This window comes from Lithobates pipiens, unplaced genomic scaffold (genome assembly GCF_037356315.1).
Source record: "Lithobates pipiens isolate NorthernLeopardFrog02 unplaced genomic scaffold, aLitPip1_a1.2 Scaffold_13, whole genome shotgun sequence".
In the NCBI taxonomy this organism is placed as follows: domain Eukaryota; kingdom Metazoa; phylum Chordata; class Amphibia; order Anura; family Ranidae; genus Lithobates; species Lithobates pipiens.
The window spans coordinates 271,061,457-271,078,264 of NW_027507718.1; the positions used below are offsets into that span (position 1 = coordinate 271,061,457).

The 16,808-nt window shown below is 43.1% G+C and overlaps 1 protein-coding gene across 2 annotated transcripts in view; it reads left to right on the top strand.

Moving 5' to 3' along the window:
• DAPP1 (dual adaptor of phosphotyrosine and 3-phosphoinositides 1) overlaps nt 1-16,808 on the top strand; it is a 143,429-nt gene that overhangs the window by 110,034 nt on the left and 16,587 nt on the right. For both annotated transcript variants that reach the window (XM_077476618.1, XM_077476617.1), the window contains exon 4: nt 11,824-11,954. In XM_077476618.1, the coding sequence (XP_077332744.1) occupies nt 11,824-11,954 (131 nt within the window). The remainder of the gene's footprint in view (nt 1-11,823; nt 11,955-16,808) is intronic.

Here is a 16,808-nt window from a genome sequence, read left to right on the forward strand (position 1 = left end):
TTGGGGGGGGTTTGTACTGCCCTGCCATTTTAGCACCTCAAGAAATGAGATAGGCAGTCGTAAACTAAAAGCTGCGTAAATTCCAGAAAACGTACCTTAGTTTGTAGATGTGACAACTTTTGCGCAAACCAATAAATATACAGTTATTGACTTTTTTTTTACCAAAGACATGTGGCTGAATACATTTTGGCCTAAATGTATGACTAAAATTGAGTTTATTGGATTTTTCTAATAACAAAAAGTAGAAAATATCATTTTTTTTCAAAATTTGCGGTCTTTTTCCATTTATATCGCAAAAAATAAAAATCGCAGAGGCAATCAAATACCATCAAAAGAAAGCTCTATTTGTGGGAAGAAAAGGACGCAAATTTTGTTTGGGTACAACATTGCATGACCGCGCAATTACCAGTTAAAGCAGCGCAGTGCCAAATTGTAAAAAGACCTCTGGTCATTTACCAGCAAAATGGTCCGGTCTGAAAGTGGTTAATGGGTTATGACAGGTACCCTTTATTGGGGGGGGGGGCAATCAGTGTGTTTTGGTGTGTACTGTAAGCGGTAACGATAGGTTACCGCAATCTCCTTCTCACACACGATCGGTGTGTGAGGAGGAGACCCCGGTAACATCTCGTTACCGCGGTTTGTTTACCATTTGTGACCGGTTGTGACTGGACACAGCCGGTCACGTGGTAAAGAGCCAATTTCATTGGCTCTTTACTGCGATCGGGGTTGGGCTGTGTCCAGCGCTGTGCACGTGGGTAATGCATGTCCAATCATAGCCGGTCACATGGTAAAGAGCCATTTGTTATTGGCTCTTTACCTGGATCAGGGATGGGCTGTGTCCGAGGGACACACCTCACCCACGATCACCGCTCTGAGGGGCCCGCAGGAGCGAGATACCGAGGACGTCATATGACGCCCGCCCAGGGTGGGAGATCCCATCTGCGAATTTTCTAATCAATGATGGGAGAATCGTGCGAGAAATGTAATAAGAAAAAAAATGCGCATGTGCAAGAAAAGAAAATTTACGGATGGAAAAGAAGATTTCCGGCCACGAAAATTCTTTTCTGTAGCAACATGAGGTGAAATTGAAGGCTTGGTCGGTCGAATTTCAAAAATCAATGGTGGCATCATCGGATCACAAAAAGTGCTTGGTGGCACTGGCAGTCAAGTTAAGGGTACTCAGACAATAACAGAAGCAGCTGTAAGGCAGAAACAACCTTTGAAATAGCCTTATGTCTATTTTTCCTAGAAGCCTTCTGGAAATCCAAACCAGCAAAAACAACAAAGAAATTTAGAATCTGCCATTTGAATCTGTGAAATTTGTTTCATATTAAACTTTCTCAGAAATCCAGGGTCAACTCTAGTGCAGCAGTGCTTTACATCAATTCTGAATTTTTATTGTTGCAAATGCAGTGGCAATTTTTTTTTTTTATTAGTCAGTGCTTAGCATGTAGAGTAATTTGTATGAGTGTTACTGTACTGTGTAGTTACTGCATTGCAAAATATCCAGCATTGTGTAAGAATATTGCACAATGAAAAAGTGAGATTTGAGACAAAGAGGACATATTGGGCAACCAATTCATCATTCAACAAAACTCCCCCCAAAACAAAAGTATCAGTTCCTCTCAGAACCCTTGGGACCCTGATGTAACATTTGCTGCCGATCTCCCAGAACTACACAGTATGTGTAACCCTCTTTGAGGGCAGTTATGTGTGATGACACTCCGCTTGCAGCAATTAAACACAACGCTATGACAGCAGCTGGACAAACAGGATCCTGAGCTTTTGCAAAGTGTGAGTTTAGGGTAATATCTCCTGTGTTTGCAAATCTTTAGTGCCTCTACCCAGAAGGGCCTTGTGAAGATAAGAGGGACTCCTAGGATCATGCTGCCCCAACAGTACGAAACCTTTACATTTTCAGTAATCGAAGCAGTGCAGGTCCAGTATAAGAAACGTGATATGAAGTCGATTAGAACAAGCTGGAGTATCGCAAAACTAGATTAGGCTTCTCAGGCTAGAAGTTGCTGGGTGGGTCTTATCATTCAGAATCATCACATTGAACTCCTTCTGGAGCATAGTAACCACAAAACTGGAGATTCTTGTATTGCTCCATTCCAGTGATGACTATAGAGTAAGTCCGATTTGCACCTGCATGGCTTAAAGCACACAGCCTACTTACAGAGAAAAAAAACCTTCCAGGCCCAAGGCAGCCATAGATGGAACAATTATCTTTCCTGCAACCACAGGCCAGTCAGTGTGGATGGGGAAATCCCTCCAGCATGGCTATCTTGTTCTCGCAGCGAGAGGAGGGGGAGACCATCCCGGCTTCGAGAACACACCGTTATTATTAAAGGCTATAGCTATTGGCAATATTCACATGAAAATTCAGACAAGCTGGTTTTTCCTAAGTTATCGATCAACTTTCCTAAGTTATCGATCAGCCTGCCCATACATGGTTCAAATTTAGGCTGATCCCTGCTGAACAGGCCAAGATTTGAACCGTCTAATGGCCAGCTTAAGACCTAGGGCCCCAAATTAGGCACTCAGCCCTCTCAACAGGACCACCTTTTTCTAGCAGGGACACCCTCTCCCCAAGGAGGGAGGGTTAACCAAAGCCTCATACACACGATCAGATTTTCGGATGAACGTTTGTCCGTTTGTTGCATGCTAGTCTCATGTCGAAAGTAAAGAGGTTACTCACCATATGAAAATTCTCATAAGACAGAATTCAACTTCAGAAGTGATGTAATGTGTTGAATAGTTTTTGTATGTGTTCTTTCATTTCTGAGCATGCTTAGTCTTGCTCTTACGTTTTTTGTTTTTTTTGGAACGAAAACCGTACTAATTAACCACTTCAGCCCCGGACCAATTTTCAGCCTAAGGACCAGAGGTCTTTTTACAATTTCGTACTGCACTGCTTTAACTGGTAATTGCGCGGTCATGCAATGTTGTACCCAAACGAAATTTGCATCCTTTTTCTTCCCACAAATGGAGCTTTCTTTTGATGGTATTTGATTGCCTCTGCGATTTTTTTTATTTTTTGCAATATAAATGGAAAAAGACCGAAAATTTTGTGAAAAAATATTTTCTACTTTTTGTTATAAGAAAAATCGAATAAACTCAATTTTAGTCATACATTTAGGGCAAAATTTATTCAGCCACATGTCTTTAGTAAAAAAAATGTCAATAAGCGTATATTTATTGGTTTGCGCAAAAGTTATAGCGTCTACAAACTAGAGTACATTTTCTGGAATTTACACAGCTTTTAATTTACGACTGCCTATCTCATTTCTTGAGGTGCTAAAATGGCAGGGCAGTACAACCCCCCCCCCTCCCCAAAATGACCCCAGTTTGGAAAGTAGACACCTCAAGGAAATTGCTGAGGGGCATGTTGAGCCCATTGAATATTTTTTTTTTTTGTCCCAAGTGATTGAATAATGACACAAAAAAAAAAGTTTACAAAAAGTTGTCACTAAATGATATATTGCTCACACATGCCATAGTTATATGTGGAATTGCACCCCAAAATATATTCTGCTGCTTCTCCTGAGTACGGGGATACCACATATGTGGGACTTTTTGGGAGTTTAGCCGCGTACGGCACCCCGAAAACCAAGCACTGCCTTCAGGATTTCTAAGGGTGCAAATTTTTGATTTCACTCCTCACTACCTATCACAGTTTCAAAGGCCATAAAATGCCAAAATAACACAAAATGCCCCCAAATGACCCCATTTTGGAAAGTAGACACCCCAAGGAAATTGCTGAGGGGCATGTTAAACCCATTGAATATTTTTTTTTTTTTTGTCCCAAGTGATTGAATAATGACACACAAAAAAAAAAAGTTTACAAAAAGTTGTCACTAAATGATATATTGCTCACACATGCCATAGTTATATGTGGAATTGCACCCCAAAATATATTCTGCTGCTTCTCCTGAGTACGAGGATACCACGTATGTGGGACTTTTTGGGAGTCTAGCCACGTACGGGACCCCGAAAACCAAGCACTGCTTTCCGGATTTAAATATAAAACTCTACCAAAAAAAACTGTTAGCGATCGCAGGGATCAGGCCTGACTCTGCAATCGCTGCAGTTATGTGTTTAGTGTTTTGTAAGTGACAGTGATCGATTGATACTGTACTTGGTGGGCTGGGCGGAGGGGCAAAACGCAGGTGCTAGCAGGTATCTGGGCTGATCCTGCTAACAATGCGTTTTTTTTTGGAACCCTAAACTGCTGGGGACGCTAGTATAGATCTGATCAGATATTGATCTGTTCAGATTCTATACCCCTACGGGAGGTTTATGCTTTGTGCGTGGGTGTTAGCGGTACTGGCAATAACCTAGTGCTGCCTGGGGCGACGCAGACCCTGACCCTAAAACCTAATTGATATCACCCGCCGGGTGATCAGGGGGTTAAACCTTTATTGGGTAATAAGTGGCGGGTGCCCTGATGCTATAAAAAGCAAACTAACCAGAGTCACCCGTAACACTTATACGGTGATCACTGGTGAAAGGGTTAACTAGGGGCAATCAGGGGGTTCAAATTTTTATTAGGTAGTATATGGGGGTCCCTGGCGCTATATAAAAACCTGACGGGGAACCTAAATAACTAACTGGCTAACCAGCGTCACCAGTGACACTTGTACTGTGATCGCTGGTGAAAGGGTTAACTAGGGGCAATCAGGGGGTTAAAACCATTATTGGGTAGTATATGGGGGTACCTAGCGCTGTGTGCCTGTGTGTTCTTATGTGTTAGTGTAGTGTTGGTGCACACTTACTTTCACTTCTCCTCGTAGTCCGGTCAAAAAGACCGCCCCGAGGAGAATGACATCACTTCCTCCCTGCCTGTGTTTACTATATACAGTGGGAGGAAGCTTCTCATTCGCCAGGAGCGATCGAGAGGGGATGGCCAGAAACCAACGGCCATCCCCTCATCCCGGATCGCTCCTGCAGCAAAACGGACCGCCGCATCCAGCGGGAGGGGGTCCGATCGGACCCCCCCACCCGCTGGAAGGCGAGCATGTACGTGTTTGTGCCTGTCGGTGCCATTGCACCGACGTACATTGCCATGCGTCGGTCCTTAAGTGGTTAAACAAAAATCGGACGTTGTGTTCATCTACGATTTAAAATTTTATAGTCTGCACATCCAGCTTTTGTCATACAAAAAAATCGGAATCAGCTGTCAAAAGCACCATACTAACGATCTGCAAATGGGTAGATCGTTGGTTGGATGAAATTTTACTTCCGATTTTCGTATTGTGTGTATGGGCCTTTTTAGGATCCTTGCAAAATGGAGCTCACCTGTTTTCTCAAAACCTTAACATAGGCATACCCATTGATAAGCAACTCGCCAGGGGCTGGCCACACCAGGCATAACTCTATACACTGTACCCCTAAAACAGGACTCTGAAATCTCCTTCAACAGAGTGACTAGTAGGCAATGCCAATACAGAAAGTCTTAAGAACTATGTTCCAAAAGAGACCTGATAAAAATATAAATGCATATCAAAAACCAGGAGCTGGGAAACACGCATCCCTAGATGTGTGAAATGCAACACATTTCAGTGTATGTGAAATTTGACAGCACCGCTGCTTATTTCTGGTACCAGCAATATTTAATTCTGTACAGACTTTCTAATAAACCATGTCACTATGTTAAGCAGAGAATTTAGTCACATTTACTTAATCTTGAACAAGGATTTATGGCCCATAAACACAATCAGAAAATCGTATGAAAAATACCACTTTTGAAGCGATCGTACGATAATCTGATCATTCTTACAGAGCTTTAGAGAGCCGATCACGACAGTTTATCAGATTATTATCCAAAGGGACGAACATGAAAATAGTTCTCCTACGATACGAGATCATACGATTTTCGTTTTAACCTTTAGATTAGCGCTATAGCCGAAATGACGGCTACAGCACGGACCTGCTTTGCCGGGACTACGTCTATTGACGTCATCCCGTGCACGAGTGGCCTGCGCGCCCCCTGAGGGGCACGCGTGGCGCGCTCTGTGATCAGCGAGTCTGAGACTCGCCTGATCATAGATCGGAGCAAGGGGTCGATCCCGACCCCTTACCACGTGATCAGCTGTCAGCCAATGACAGCTGATTATGTGATTGCAACAGAGCCAGTAATCGGCTATTTTTCCTCCTCGCACTGACAGCGCGAGGAGAAAAAAAAAGCCGATCACGGCCAGATCATCAGTGCCCACCTGCCCCCTGCCAATGCCACCTAAATAGGGGAAAAGGTTAAACCCATTAGTGCCATCTATCAGTGCCCACAGTGCCATCTATCAGTGCCCACAGTGCCACCTATCAGTGCCCACAATCTGATGCAAAAACAGTGCTGAACCTCAGTGCCACATATCTGTGCCCATCAGTGTCATCTACCAGTGCCCAGCAGTGCCGCCCAGCAGTGCCACCTATCGGTGCCCATCAGTCCCATCTGTGCCACCCTATCTGTGCCATCTTATCTGTGCCCATCAGTGTTGCCTTATCTGTGCCCATCAGTGTTGCCTTATCTGTGCCCATTGGTGCCACCTTATCTGTGCCCATTGGTGCCACCTTAACTGTGCCTATTAGTGCCACCTTAACTGTGCCTATCAGTGTCCACCAGCGCTGCCTCATCAGCGCATTTCAATGAAGGAGAAAAATGACCTGTTTGCAAAATTTTATAACAAACTATTAACCATGATTTTTTATTTTGCATCTTTTTTTGTTTAGCAAAAAATAAAACTCCCAGCTGGAATTAAATACCACCAAAAGAAAGCTCTATTTGTGGGAAAAAAATGATAAAAATTTCATTTGAGTACGGTGTTGTATGGCCGCGCAATTGTCATTCAAAGTGCATCAGCGCTGAAAGCTGAAAATTGGTCTGGGCAGCAGGGGGGTTTAAGTGCCCAGTAAGCAAGTGGTTAATCAGTACAGTTTTAATCCGAAAATTACAATATAAATGCAATACAATAACATTACTTCCAAATTTTTGTTCTGTCGTATGAGAATTTCTGTAGCTTTAGTAACCTCTTCATTTTCGATATGAGATAATCTCATCGTGTGTACCAGGCAGTAGACCTGCTGAGTTAGGCAATGTGCTAACCACATCTATTATGTTTTGGGGTTCGGCATTTTGTCATCGTTCATACATTACCAATGTACATATTTGAATTCTATATTTGTATATGTTTACAGAATAGGCACCTGATTCTGCTGCTCAAAAATACTCCTACAATTTTGGTAAAGCACAAGGCAATACAAAATCCTTTGGTCAAATATTTGGCCAATTTTTCTTTGGGCGTGCACCCTCTCTGAGTGCATATTGCTTTAAGCCAATCACCTATTGTTATCAGTGACAGCTGGAATTCAGTTTCACAAAGCTGTTCAGAAACTTTTTTACTGTTGAGAAATCTGTAGCCTGATGAGACCAACATAGAGCTGGTGTTATCACACAGTCCAATGCTTTCTGGATATATATATAGTAATCAGTGGTGGCTGGTGCTAAACTTTTTTGGGGGGTGGGTGGCGGCAAACATCTTGCCCCTCCACCGCCGTGACTTCCCCGGCTTCTCCTCCCAACCACCCCAGTCTTCTTCAGATCTACCTCCTGTCCTGATTGGTTGGGAGGAGAAACTGGAAACCAATAGTGAATATTGATTCGCTAGTGCCACACGTGGGTGGTTTCGGAGCCAACCTTTTCCCCCTTTTTTAAAGCCAATTATAGCCCCAGGTTCTAATCGTGCTTTAAAAAAATAAAAATAAATAAAAAATCTTAGAAAGCTATGATTTTGGCGCCTCGCGTACAAACTAGTCGGGCGGTGCCCCCGTGCCCCTTATGGACCGGCTGCTGCTGATAGTAATACCAAAGTGAATATCGCATTAAGTACATGTTGGCTTTCAGTAATGCTTTATTTATATTCATATTTATTTATATTCATTTGTTTCTAACACATATTATGAAAACACATTTGGGCCTCACTGACATAGGCATACCTATCCGTACGTAAGTGCGAAGCAGCCTGTTCAAATCAATGATAGGTGGCCAGCTACACGGACCTGCACAGATCTCCAAGAGTGCACATCCATGTGCCGTATTTTTCCGTCTATAAGACGCCCCCATGTATAAGACGCCCCCCACTTTTGCAACCCAGAATTAAGAAATCCATATTTTAAACAGGTAAAACAGAACACAGTTTTATTTAGTAATTAACTTTTACATACCAGTATATTATGCATCATATCACTTTATTCAACCTCTGTTGCATCAATGTTCTCTTCTTCATCACTAGTTCCAGACAGAATTCTTCTTTGCATCATTGCTGTCTTCTGAGTCACAGTCAACTGTCTCTCTGCAGCTCTATTCCCATGCTCTTTTGCATAGCTAACTACACTGAGTTTAAATTTTGCAGAATAAGACAGTCTCTTACTTGTATTATTCTGTGACATCTTGGGCTCAAAACGCTCTGCTCTCTGCATCTGCGCAGTCTCCACGTCGAACGGGATCGTATCTGCTCACTCTCCACCTCCTCCTCTACCTCCAGCTGACGTCACTAACATATGGCTCGTGATTGGAGGAAGCCGTTCACAAGCTATGACCATCTAGGCACCCGCACGGCTCTCTCCCAGGCTTACTGACCGTGTATAAGACGCTGCTCGAATTTCAGGCTAACAATTTAAGGATAAAGTAGCGTCTTATACACGGAAAAATACGGTAGGTCTGATGCATGAATCAGAATGCAGACAGACCGCATTTCAATTGATGCATTGGACCTGCATGGGTGGGCACTCTAGAACACGATTCGTGTAGATGGCAGCTGGTCATTGATCTGAAAAGGCCATCTACATGGAATACCTGAAGACTGCTCTCCTGACAGGTGTACAGATGAGTATGCCTGTGTGAATGAGGCCTTATTAATCTACATTTTATCAAATACATTTTATTAGAATTAATTACATTTTTCCTGACAATAAAAATGATGTAACTGTTTACTCCACTTCTTGTAGATCTAAGAAATTATTCCTTTTAAAGCTTAGAAACAGTCTTTGTGGATCCCCCTGGATGATTCCTTCCAAATTCTTTAACAAGTTGAGTCTTTTTTCTGAACACGCCAGTGTTAAACAAGGACAAAACTACAGGCATAGCAGACCATGGGGCTGCTAAAGGGCCCATTGGAAGGGGTGGCCCATTTCATATCAGAAATGAATGTTCTTACTTTCCCTCTCACAGTAAAATATCACGCTAAGGCCTGGTTTAGACTTGCGCTTGGGGACCACTAAAAACGTTTGGTTGAGTATCGATTTTATCGCTCCCCCTTAACCACTTCCCCCTAAGCTGCTAATGCAGTAAATGGGGGTGTACACATGCCAAGTCCACAATTCCTTTTATCATGGCGGAGCAAAAATTATCCTTGCTATCACATACGGTGGGCAGTACTGGCTGCCAAATGCAACCCATTCAGCTGAAGGGGGGGGGGGGGTACCCCTCAATGGCCCACATTGCACGTTGTTGTGACATGCTGGGGTGGGTCTTAAGGAGTTAAAGCGGAACTTCAGCCATTTTTTCTTCAACGTTCCATCTATTAAACTTTCTTCCCTTGTTTTAACTTTGGCTAGTAAAACATTTTTTTTTCTGCCATTAAATATGTTATACAGCCCACTTCCTATTTCTTGTCTGGTAAAAAGCCAAGGCTTAGGACATCATGCAAAGCGCAATCTCTCTCTCGTGAGAGTTTGCCAGGAGGGGGTGAGTCATAAGAGGGCTGCCAATGAGAGCTTCAGAGAGCTGGAGGTGTGCCTCTGTGTGAATTCAGGAAGCCCACAGTTAAAATGGTTGCAGCCAGACTCAGTGGCAGATTTCTGCAGCATATTTTGGCAAGTACAGAATCACAGTATATATAAAATAACAAAGATGTTTTTATTACAAATTATGTGAGCAGACTGCAGTTCCTCTTTAACCAATTCAGCCGCAGAAGATTTTACCCCCTTCCTGACCAGAGCATGTTTTACAATTTGCCACTGCGTCTCTTTAACTGACAATTGGGTGGTAATGCAATTCTGTACCCAAACGAAATTTTTCCCACAAATAGAGCTTTCTTTTGGTGGTATCTGATCACCTCTGCGGTTTTTATTTTTTGCACTATAACATTTTTTTTTTTTTTTTTTATAAAATATTTTTACATTTTGCTATAATAAATATCCCCAATTTTTTTTTTTTTTTTAAAACAAATTTCTTCATCAGTTTAGGCCGAAATATATTCTACATATTTTTGGTAAAAACAATCACAATAGGCGTATATTGATTGGTTTGCGCAAAAGTTATAGCGTCTACAAACTATGGGAAAGATTTATGGCATTTTTATGGCTTTTTTTTTCTTTACTAGTAATGGCATTGATCTACGATTTTTAGTGGTACTGCGACAATGTGACGGACAGATCGGACACTTTTGACACTATTTTGGGACCACTGACATTTATACAGCGATCAGAGCTATAAATATTCAGTGATTACTGTGTAAATGTCACTGGCAGGTAAGGGTTTAACACTAGGGGGAGATCAAGGGGTTAAATGTGTGTTCCCTAGATGTGTTCTAACTGTATGGGGATAGGACTGACTGGGGGAGGAGATATATCATTGTTCCTACTTAATAGGAACAAACGATATGTCTCCTCTCCCCTGACAGAACAGGGATTTGTGTGTGTGTGTGTGTGTGTGTGTGTAAATCCCCGTGCTGGCTCTCGTGCATGCGATCACGCCCACCGGCCACGCACATCGGGTCCACCGCCATGCAATGGGCTTGCCTCCAGCGGCTCTTAAAGGGAAAGACCTACCTATATGGGGTTTTGCCCAGCAGTGCCATTCTGCCGACGTATATTGGTGTGAGCCGGTTGGCAAGCGGTTAAGACAGGTGGTGAGGAGGTAATACAATGCATCCTCATCACCTGTCAAATGTCCTTAGAGTAATTAAATGCAGATCACTTTTTAGAGGACAATGTAAACTAATTCTAAAAACAGAAAATTGAATATCAAATAATTACTGCAATTTTCCTTTACTGATGAGCTCCATGTAAGCCTACCACTGGGGCATACCCAGTAATAGGCTGATATGGAGCTCATCAGGAGAGGAAAATTTTGTTAAGTATTTGATATTCAATTTTCTGTTTTAATACACTTGCTGAACCAGCTTTTCTCTGACTGCAAAGGAAAAGCTCCTGTCCTTTGGCGCACAGCACAGGCTCAGTAGTTAACGGGAAGTGAACCTACTGAATGTGGAGTGGCACCTTCATTTTTACTGAGCTACAATTTGTAAGTATTTTATTACAGTGGCCACCGGTGTTAAGAGGCAAAAAGACCCCACTAAGGGTGCACAGTAGGAAGGCCATCTCTAAGCATCAGTGTAATGGGTTATAAATGAGGATGTTTTATATGCGACCATCCATTGATCACCAATGGTAAGAGAATTTAACTAAGGATGCATAATGGGTCCCATTTAAGACCTATGATGGCTTGTGATTTCTAAATATCTCTCTGCTCTTATACTTAGTATATCATCAATTTTGCCTGACCGCTATTTTTTTTGTTTGGAAAACCCCTTGCTTTTGGTAATGTGCATTTTGTATTTTTGTTCTGCATATTATTTTATTATTATATGCAGAAATCTGTTTCTTAGTCACAGGTGCAGATTTTTAAAGTCGGGCTGTTTTTTTTTATTTTCCTTCTCACAAAACTGCAGAAAATTCAGGTGCATGGATTGAACAGTGAACGTGCTACCCGCTATGAAATCCAGAATAACATAGTTCTTTGTTTCTTCTTTTTTTCCACTGTAGGTACTTTAATTTTATTGAGATTCCCTTACCCACGAGAGGTGGAAGAACCATCAATATATGAATCTGTCCGAGTTCATACTGCTATGCAATCTGGACGCTCTGAATCTGACCTGGTGCCTTTGGCTCCCTCAGTGAGTAACAAAGCAGCTGAATGGTCCCTTATGTTCTGTGTAATCTGTAACCTTAAGGCTGAGTTCACGTGGGCAACAAAGGAGCTGCAAAAAGACAACAGATTCACATTTTTACTGCCGCCTGACTGCCCACCCTTGAAATATGGCATGTGCTTAGGTTCATACACGTTTCGACTGCAACAATGCAACAATGCTTTTATGGACAGTGTGGCAACTTTAGCATGCCACGTTCAGCAAGTGATCCCATTTGCCAAACGCACCCATCGAGGTCAATGTCGCGTAACCATTTAGTAGTTGGCTGTATTGCCTCCTGAACATCTGAAAACTGCCGCTCAACCATGTGTGAACAAGGCCAAAAAGTCCACCAACCTTATTAGACTTCTTTTATGGTATTGCATTGCATCCAAACAGTGTTTGTTTTTATGCATCTACTTAAACAAACTGGCCACCTGAAAAGTTAGGTTGGTTTTGAGATGGGTGGGAGTGGGGGGGTTTTGATTGATAAGGTCTTTTTTTTAAAGAGATCCTGTCAACCGACCAATCATCTTAGGGCACATCCACATGGGGGCAGAGGGAAGCAGTCGGATACATTTCAAGTAAATAAAAAACTTGTTATGGAAAGAGCACGGAAAGTAAGGCTCATAGACACAATTGCAGTCATATTTATCAGCATGTTCAGAGGCACATTGCAAGTAAATAAAAAAAAAAAAATTGTTCTAGAAATGGTAAATTCTGCAGGTAATCATTCAAAATCCGTAATTGTATTGTGCTGCAATTTACAAAGATGGGGACAGGGTCCCTTTTAATGTTTACAAAAGATTATATACGTATAATTGTTCACTTATTGCTGTTTTGCATAGTAACTATGAAATGAAAGCTTCGGTCCCTGGAATGTTGTATAAAGGGGATTTGAATTGTCTCAAGCTAAACATAGGGGTTTATCATAATTACTAAAGGCAAATCCACTGTGCACTGCAAGTGCATACTGCTGATTTCTATCATCCAATCATGTGCCAGCGAAATGCTGTTTTTTTTTTTTTTTCATTGCATGTCCCCCTCAGATCTACAGTGACTGCACTACCAAGTGCACTTGCAGTGCAGAATGGTTTTGCATTTAGTAAAAAGACCCCATAGACATTAGATAATCATTGTGCAGGTACAGTCCAACTGGAAAACAGATGTGCATGCTCGGTACACCTGAACATGCATGCCTATTGGGAAAGCAGACATATGCCCAGTGCTGGCTTATTTTCAGATTATATAAGGGAAATAACATAGATCTGTTATGAAAATCCAGTGCAGCCAGTTTAATTCAGTCGGTAAATATAATTTTGGGTAGGTGAAAGAAGCTGCATTTTTTTTGCTCATCTAACTGATGTTTTCATAACCCCAGCTAAAATGAAAAGCATGGTTTCTTGTTTTGCAATGCGCATGTATGAGAATGAAAGTGCACAATGCTTTAACCACTTTCAGACCGGACCATTTTGCTGGTAAATGACCAGAGGTCTTTTTACACTTTGGCACTGCGCTGCTTTAACTGGTAATTGCGCGGTCATGCAATGTTGTACCCAAACGAAATTTGCGTCCTTTTCTTCCCACAAATAGAGCTTTCTTTTAAAGGTATTTGACTGACTCTGCGATTTTTATTTTTTGCGATATAAACGGAAAAAGACCGCAAATTTTGAAAAAAAATGATATTTTCTACTTTTTGTTATTAGAAAAATCCAATAAACTCAATTTTAGTCATACATTTAGGCCAAAATGTATTCAGCCACATGTCTTTGGTAAAAAAAAAGTCAATAATTGTATATTTATTGGTTTGCGCAAAAGTTGTCACATCTACAAACTAAGGTACGTTTTCTGGAATTTACGCAGCTTTTAGTTTACGACTGCCTATCTCATTTCTTGAGGTGCTAAAATGGTAGGGCAGTACAAAACCCCCCCCCCAAATGACCCCATTTTGGAAAGTAGACCCCCTAAGGAAATTGATAAGTGGCATGTTGAGCCCATTGAATATTTTATTTTTTTGCCTCAAGCGATTGAATAATGACAAAAAAAAATTTTTTTTTTTTTTTTTACACAAAGTTGTCACTAAATGATATATTGCTCACGCATGCCATGGGCATATGTGAAATGACACCCCAAAATAAATTCTGCTGCTTCTCCTGAGTACGGGGATACCACATGTGTGGGATTTTTTGGGAGCCTAGCCGCGTACGGGGCCCCGAAAGCCAAGAACCGCCTTCAGGTTTTCTAAGGGCGTAAATATTTGACTTCACTCCTCACTACCTATTACAGTTTTGAAGGCCATAAAATGCCAAGATGGCACAAAACCCCCACAAATGACCCCATTTTAGAAATTAGACACCCCAAGCTATTTGCTGAGAGGCATGTTGAGTCCATGGAATATTTTATATTTTGCCACAAGTTGCGGGAAAATTACAAACTTTTTTTTTTTTTTTTCACAAAGTTGTCACTAAATGATATATTGCTCACGCATGCCATGGGCATATGTGAAATGACACCCCAAAATAAATTCTGCTGCTTCTCCTGAGTACGGGGATACCACATATGTGGGACTTTTTGGGAGCCTAGCCGCGTACGGGGCCCCGAAAACCAAGCACCGCCTTCAGGCTTTCTAAGGGCGTTACAGTTTTGAAGGCCATAAAATGCCAAGATGGCACAAACCCCCCCCCAAATGACCCCATTTTGGAAAGTAGACACCCCTAAATTTAGGGGTACACTAGTGAGACTAGGTAATAAATGGCGGGTGCCCTGAAACTATAAAAAAATAACTAACCAACCAGCGTCACCTGTAACAGTTATATGGTGATCACTGGTGAAAGGGTTAACTAGGGGGCAATCAGGGGGCTTTATGCGGTAGTATATGGGGGTCCCTGGCGCTATAAAAAGCTGCGGCGAACCTAAATACCTACCTGCCTAACTAGCGTCACCTGTGACACTAATACAGTGATCAGAAAAACGATCGCTTATTAGGCTGGGTTCACACTGGAGCGATGCGGGAACGCCACAAATCCGCGGCGGGTTCCCGCATCGCATGCCTCCCGGCGGCAGTTCACACTGCCCTATGCGAACTGCTGGGAGTGTTAGGCCGCGTACACACGCGCGGACTGTTCGCCCAACCTTGTTCGTCAAACAGTTTGACAAACAGTCTGCTCAAAATTAGCATGAACGGACTTGACCACACACGATGAACGAACAGTCCGCTGAAACCGTGCGCGATGACGTGAACGGCACGTACGACGGGACTAGAAAACGACGTCCTATACACTGCAATGCAACCTTCGGCGTGTAAATCCTTTCTGAGTATGCGCGGAACTTAGTTTGACAAACAAGCCTACACACGAGCGGACTGTCCGCTCAAACCAAGTTTCAGCGGACAGTTTTACGGAAATTCCGAAAAACTTTGTTCGTCGGACTGTCCACTGAAACTGTCCGCTGAAGCCCACACACGAGCGGACTGTCCGCTGAAACACTGTTCAGCGGACAAAGTTGGGCGAACAGTCCGCGCGTGTGTACGTGGCCTCAGTGAAATGTTAATGACACCCCCAGATCAGTTCGCATATCGCAGTGCGATCTGCAAACTCGGATCGCATGGTGTGAACACCCATGCAATCCGATTCTGCTGCGGACCAAAAAAAGGGTCCCGTGCGAATTTGCGGCGGGTGCGACGCAAATTCAGCCATACTATCTGTATGGCTGAACTCGAATCGCACAGAGATCGGATGTGATTTGCACTGCAGTGCGGTGCGAATCACATCCGTTCTCATAAACCGCTGCAATGTGAACCCAGCCTTAGTGACACTGGCGACGGGGGGTGATCACGGGGTTAAACCTTTATTGGGGGGGTTAGGGGGGTACCTTAGAACTAAAGGGGGCTAACCCTAACTGCCCTAACAGTTATTACAGTCACAAATGACACCCGCCGGGTGATCAGGGGGTTAAACCTTTATTAGGTAATAAATGGCGGGTGCCCTGAAACTATAAAAAAATAACTAACCAACCAGCGTCACCTGTAACAGTTATATGGTGATCACTGGTGAAAGGGTTAACTAGGGGGCAATCAGGGGGCTTTATGCGGTAGTATATGGGGGTCCCTGGCGCTATAAAAAGCTGCGGCGAACCTAAATACCTACCTGCCTAACTAGCGTCACCTGTGACACTAATACAGCGATCAGAAAAATGATCGCTTATTAGGCTGGGTTCACACTGGAGCGATGCAGGAACGCCACGAATCCGCGGCGGGTTCCCGCATCGCATGCCTCCCGGCGGCAGTTCACACTGCCCTATGCCAACTGCTGGGAGTGTCAGTGAAATGTTAATGACACCCCCAGATCAGTTCGCATATCGCAGTGCGATCTGCAAACTCGGATCGCATGGTGTGAACACCCATGCGATCAGATTCTGCTGTGGACCAAAAAAAGGCTCCTGTGCGAATTTGCGGCGGGTGCGGCGAATGGCTGAACTCAAATCGCAGAGATCGGATGTGATTTGCACTGCAGTGCGGTGCGAATCACATCCGTTCTCATAAACCGCTGCAATGTGAACCCAGCCTTAGTGACACTGGCGACGGGGGGTGATCACGGGGTTAAACCTTTATTGGGGGGGGTTAGGGGGGTACATTAGAACTAAAGGGGGCTAACCCTAACTGCCCTAACAGTTATTACAGTCACAAATGACACCAATGCAACAAAAAAAAAAATGCATTGGTGTCACTGTGACTGGGGGGCAGGGGTAATTGGGGGGGGTGATCGGGGGGTAAAGGGGGGGTGTGAGTGTGCCTGGCATGTTCTACTGTGAAGTGTCATGTTGGTGCAACTCACCGATCCTCTC